Here is a 6,603-nt window from a genome sequence, read left to right as displayed (position 1 = left end):
TTTATATTTTATAATCATAATTTGATTACCTGATTGCATAATATCATCTCTATGAAGCTTGAAATGTAGTCCTAAAACTTCATTAAAGTTTCTATCTTTCAATGATACACAATATTTTGGATAACATGTAAACATAATTTTTTGATATGCTAAATTTCCTTCTATTGTTCCTAAATGACTATCTTTTAAGTTTATTATTCTTCCATCATATAGAGTTATGGTTAAGGGTGAATTTATCCCTTCTCTAAATAGTGATATAAACATTATTTGTATTCCTGCTAAATAAACATATTGGATTTTTTCACTTTGTTTTTTTACTAATCTTTGTTAATAATTCATCAACTGTGTTTTTTGTTAAAAGATTTAATTTATGTTGCCCATAAGTTGTTCTTACATCTATTATTTTTTCTATTTTATGATATTCATTTATTGCTATTCTTTCTCTTTTCCAAATTCTATCAAAAACTTCCAATTTTCCTATTTTTAAGTCTAATGATAATTTTTACAATTTCTTAAACTTGTTATTATCAAAAGTGACTTTTAATCCATATCCTTTTTTTCCTTCGTATTCTTGTATATTTATATTATTACTTTCTATTTCTTCAATCTCTTTATTCAAATCCTGATTCATCATCTTCTGTTTCACTTATTTATACTTCTTGATCGTAGTATTTTTCAATATCTAATATTTCACTTAATTTATCTTTTATTTTTAAATATTCTTTTTTTAATATTCTAACTTTATTTTTATCACAATTAGAGCTTATATGATCTATCTCTCAACAATTCCAACATTTACATTAACTTTTACTTTTCTTATAATTCTTATTTTTCTGTTGATTATATTGGTTATTTTTTCTTTTATAATACATTCTTCTAGATTTTATATATTTTTTATTAAAATTTCTAAATTTTTTAAACTTTTTATTTTTATTTTTTCTTTTATTAACTCTTCTTTCAGAATTACATCCCCATTGCACAGGGGTTTTCATATCTTCACAACATATTCTAGTTAATTTTCCTGATTTTTTCATTAATTACCTTTATTGACATATATATGCAAGTCTTTCAAATAAAAATTTTATTATTGAACCTAAAATTCTAGGTATTCCAATATTATCTCTAAAATATTTTTCAAATTTTATTTTAAAATATATTCCCCAAGAACCTAATAATTTATTATAGTACATATCTTGGTATACTTCTTGATTTTCATTACTATAAAATTGAACATAGTAATAGTTTCTAAATTCACAAGAATATTATTTAATTTTACACATATCACATATTGTTAAACTTATTAATTTAATCTTAGCACTATCTTTTTCTCTTATTTCTTCTCTTTCAGCATTTCTTATCTAATTTTTTTCCTAAAAATCCATTAGAAATGTATTCTACTAATTTTTCTATACCTTATCTATCTGATTTGATTATTTCTGTTTGTACATTTCTCTTTATTAATATTTTTGTATCATTACTTATTCATTTCCACTAATTTCTAACATCTCATTCAAATGATACTATTAAGAAATCTATTCTTCTTTCAGTACTTTCCCATGTATCATCTTTATTATATAAAAATAATAATATCATCGAATCTGCCCAAATTAATAAGGTTTTTTTAGTATCTATTTTACAATTTAGATCTAGTTTTGTTCCTCCATGATTAATTGATTTATCATAATTATCATTTAATTTAAACCTATCTTTATATTTATTTCCTTTAGGTGGTTGCCTATCTCTTACTTTATCATAAAATTGTCTATATGATTTATTATATATATGGGTGCATAACTTTCATCTGTATCATGTAATTCTTGTTTAGAGGTTCCTACTGGATTAGATTCTCCTCCAGTATTCATTAAAATTTGATATTCACTTATATCAGTTAGACTTAATTGATCAAAATTTTCTATTAGCAAATTTAACTCTTCATTCATTTTTATCATCTTTTTCTTCTATTTTTAATTTTCCTAATGATTTTTCTCTAAATTCTTATTCTTTTTCTAATATCTTTGGTAATATATTTTTTCTAAATTCATCATCCATGCTCCCTGTTTCTATTACTATATTTTCTTTTTCTATACGTTTCTTTCCTATTCGAGTCATCTCTTTTTTTATAAGTTTTTTATCTATTTTTTTTATCTTTATTCTTGTTATTTTCTTTTAATTCTTTAATCTCAATTTTTAATATTTTTATATCATTTTTTGTTTATTTTACTTCATTTCTCAATTCTTGTACATCATTTATTGACATTTTTATTAATGATTTTAATTCTTCCATATATTCATTTATTAATATCTCAATTTTTTCTTATTTTTAACTCATAAGTTAATTTGCATCTTTTATCTTCTTTTTTATCTATTATTTTTCTAAATCTTCTCTCAACTATTTCTGGATCTACTAATTCTTCTTTAACTATAGTAAAATATTTGCTTTCCAATCTTATTCTTTCACATTTTAGTTTTATTAATTGTTTATTATTTGGTATTCTCATTCCTTCTGGTATTAACATTATATTTCCTATTTCTTCTTGTATTTTATTCATTTTTAAAAGTAATTTATTTAATTTTTGATATGTATTATCAATTGTACTAATATTTTTCTTTATAATATAAATTATTTTCTTCATCCTCATATATATTAATAATTTTCTCATATGTATATATACCCTTTATTGTGTCTATTATTAATTTTTCTAATATTTGTTCTTTTATTTTTTTAGGAAGTTCTTTAATTATTATCAAAGTCATTATTTTTAATTTATTATGAAGATGTTTTAAAAATATATAACTTCCTCCGTCTTCTTCTAAACACCAATAGTTATTTATTTTTTTTATTTTAATTTTCATGATATCTATGGCTCTGATACCAATAAATGGAGGTGCTACTTAGAGCGAATATAAATCAAATAAATCTAATAACATAAATAGGGGTGCTACTTAGAACGAACATAAATCTAATAAATTGGTAATCTATTAAAATTCAAGAAGTATTTGATTTTTTAAGGACTAAATTGAAAGATTTTTATATTTCATTAAATTATTATGTAATATTATAAAGGGGTATTTTGGGTACCAAAATTAGCTAAAGGCTATTTTGGAAAAATGGCTTTCCTATTTGAGTCATTTTCATGTATTTCCCATTTACACGTAGCACAATAAAATATAACAGTCTGACATGAACAATAAAAAATGTGCGCGGGCTGTGGTATTGACAAAACGTCACCGTTTAGTGTGGAGCATAGTCCCTGGTGGACACTGCCTCGTTTCATCCGCCAATAATGTGCGGAGTTACTGCCAGCTCAACACATAGTAAGACTAGTGCAGCGGCATTAACCAAACGCTCTCCCCTCTCTAAGAAGAATCTCTCAAGAAAACACCTCGAAATATTTTTAGCGAGGGGGACCACGAAAGGTTTAATCCACAGGTATGCTTTTTTACTCGTGTTCATTTTCACGCACTTGCCTCTTTCTATTGTTACCTTGACGCCAATACACCTCAAGATTCAGCTTGAATTGAATTCTCAGTTAATTAATTCTTCGACAATCTTTACAAGATTTATCAATTAAGAGGTTGGTTGCTCATCTTTAATGATTCTTAATTTGTATTTCCATTTTTTTGTCTGAAAGGTGAAACCTTGGGTTGCAGATCGTGGGCAGAACTGGCCTTGTAATTCTTTGTCTGTTTTAGTTAAATACCCATTATTGTTGATCTCCTCGGGAATTTAAGGTTCCATATTCCGACTTCATAAATTTTTGGTTACCAAAATTTATCTCGATTGAGAGTTTTTGGGAAATTTTTTGAAATTCATGGACTATCAAAAGATTGTATAGTGGGTAATGATTTCTAGGGCTAACTGTAGAGGTGAAATTTGAAAATCTTGAAACTGGGACTGAAGTTTTTGGGATTACATCAACGTCCGTATGGCCAGTCAACCGCAATCTTCCGTTGGGCATTCTGTTACTATGACTCCTAGCCCAGGCACCCCATCAGCACGCCCAGATACAAAATTGGGCACCCCTCCTTTCCCTACACCACCACCATCATCATCACCATCACCATCTCCATCAGGGCCAAGATTTCCTCCTCCACCATTTATACAATCAAACCAGATTCCTTCTCCGTCAATGAAGACTCCAAATTTACCATCACCAGCAAATGGAATCCGAACAGGTAGCCCTGTTCCTCGAATGAGCACTCCACCTGGCCCTCCTGTGTTCTCTTCGCCTCTCCAACCAGCTGCCGTTCCATTCAGAACTTCTCCCGCGTCTCCTCAGCCTGTAGCATTCTCCTTGGGCTCGTCTTTACCTACATCATCGCCTCCCCATTTTTCCAATGGGTCAGCTCAGTTGCAGCACCAAATTTCTGACGTTACAGAGGAATTGGCTCATGTTGCAGAATCTCCAAATGTTTTATTCTCAGCTCACAAGGTATAACTTTATCCTTACCTAATCAGTTACAACGAACCAATGCTACGTGGTTGTTTAAATTTGTAAATTGGGAAAATGTTATATAACTAGGTCGGATTGTCTTCAGTTTTTTATGGAAAGTAACATATAAATGTCAACCAGACATGTTTCATGTCCTTCAAAACATTTCACACAGAATATTGTTACTTCTCATCTTTAGATGCATAATTTGACTGGTGACTGTTATGCCTTGGCTTTTCAATCTAATTCTCAACAATATTCTGTTTCTCATAAGATGAGCTGCATGCGTGTCTCTTATTGTTTGACTTGCCCATGTTTACTTCTGTAGGTGCTGAAACAGAAGAAACTAGCCAATGTACCCAGTTTAGGTTTTGGGGCATTAGTTTCTCCAGGAAGGGAGGTTTCACCAGGTCCTCAAATAATACAACGTGACCCTCATCGCTGCCAGAATTGTGGAGCTTATGCCAATCTCTACTGCAATATTTTACTTGGCTCAGGCCAGTGGCAATGTGTAATTTGCCGAAATTTGAATGGAAGCGAAGGGGAATATATAGCTCCCAGCAAGGAAGAGCTTCGAAATTTGCCAGAACTATCCTCTCCTTTGGTCGATTACGTCCAGACTGGGAACAAAAGACCTGGCTTTATTCCTGTGTCTGAATCTAGAATGTCAGCTCCTATAGTTCTGGTAATAGATGAGTGTTTAGATGAGCCACACCTGCAGCATTTACAAAGCTCCTTGCATGCATTTGTTGATTCTTTGCCCCCAACAACAAGACTAGGGATTGTGCTCTATGGCCGCACAGTTTCTGTGTATGATTTTTCAGAAGAATCAACTGCATCTGCAGATGTACTTCCCGGTGACAGATCACCCAGTCAGGAGTCCTTAAAAGCTTTGATCTATGGGACCGGGATATATTTGTCTCCTATTCATGCTTCCCTCCCTGTTGCTCATGCTATTTTTTCATCGTTAAGGCCATATAAATTGAATCTACCTGAAGCTTCCAGGGACCGCTGCTTAGGTACAGCAGTGGAGGTTGCCATGGCCATAATTCAGGGGCCCTCAGCAGAAATGTCCAGAGGGGTTGTTAAAAGGCCTGGTGGAAATAGCAGAATAATTGTGTGCGCTGGTGGACCCAGTACTTTCGGTCCTGGTTCTGTTCCTTATTCTCTCAGTCATCCAAACTACCCACATATGGAGAAAATAGCGTTGAAGTGGATGGAGAATCTAGGCCGTGATGCTCACAGACGTAACACAGTGGTTGATCTACTATGTGCCGGAACATGTCCAATAAGAGTTCCTGTTTTGCTGCCTCTTGCAAAAGCGTCCGGTGGTGTTTTCATTCTCCACGATGACTTTGGAGAAGCATTTGGTGTGAACTTGCAGAGGGCATCTACAAGGGCTGCAGGTTCCCATGGTTTATTGGAAATCCGTTGTTCAGATAATATTTTTGTTAGTAAGGTGGTAGGTCCTGGTGAGGAAGCACACACAGACAGTCAAGAAACATTTAAGAATGACGGTGCTCTTGCAATACAGATGCTTAGTGTTGAAGAAACACAAAGTTTTGCAGTATCATTGGAGACTAGTGGAGACATCAAGAGTGATTTTGTGTACTTTCAGTTTGCTATTCAATATTCAAATATCTATCAAGCTGATGTCTCAAGAGTGATTACTGTTAGATTGCCTACCGTAGATAGTGTTTCAGCATATCTAGAGAGTGTTCAGGATGAAGTAGCTGTGGTTCTTATTGCTAAGAGAACTCTTTTACGAGCCAAAGACTCAGCTGATGCTCTTGATATGCGAAAAATGATAGATGAGAGAGTTAAAGATATTGCTAATAAGTTCGGCTCCCAAATGCCCAAGTCAAAGCTTTATCGGTTTCCCAAGGAGCTCTCTTTATTGCCTGAACTGCTATTCCATCTCAGAAGAGGCCCACTTCTCGGAAGTATACTTGGTCATGAAGATGAGAGGTCTGTGCTGCGGAGCTTGTTCCTCAATGCATCCTTCGATCTATCTCTTCGTATGGTGGCACCTCGCTGTCTAATGCACCGGGAAGGTGGAACTTTTGAGGAACTTCCGGCTTATGACCTTGCTATGCAATCTGACGCTGCAGTTGTTCTTGATCATGGCACTGATGTCTTTATTTGGCTGGTATGCAACTCAATAACCCCC

At 32.6% G+C, this 6,603-nt stretch overlaps 1 protein-coding gene across 3 annotated transcripts in view; it reads left to right on the top strand.

Moving 5' to 3' along the window:
• The first annotated feature begins 3,323 nt into the window (after window positions 1–3,323).
• The window catches only part of LOC111405700 (protein transport protein SEC23-like), an 11,560-nt gene continuing 8,280 nt past the window's right edge, over window positions 3,324–6,603 (top strand). The window contains exons 1-3 of one of the 3 annotated variants that reach the window (XM_023034698.1): window positions 3,324–3,430; window positions 3,633–4,433; window positions 4,762–6,582. In XM_023034698.1, the coding sequence (XP_022890466.1) occupies window positions 3,927–4,433; window positions 4,762–6,582 (2,328 nt within the window). In that variant the 5' untranslated portion in view covers window positions 3,324–3,430; window positions 3,633–3,926. Of the gene's footprint in view, window positions 3,431–3,457; window positions 4,434–4,761; window positions 6,583–6,603 lie in introns of those variants that run through there. The other 2 variants (XM_023034700.1, XM_023034699.1) reach the window with 2 other exon arrangements.

This window comes from Olea europaea, chromosome 12 (assembly GCF_002742605.1).
Source record: "Olea europaea var. sylvestris chromosome 12, O_europaea_v1, whole genome shotgun sequence".
Taxonomy (NCBI): domain Eukaryota; kingdom Viridiplantae; phylum Streptophyta; class Magnoliopsida; order Lamiales; family Oleaceae; genus Olea; species Olea europaea.
This window is presented reverse-complemented; position numbering and strand designations above follow the sequence as displayed.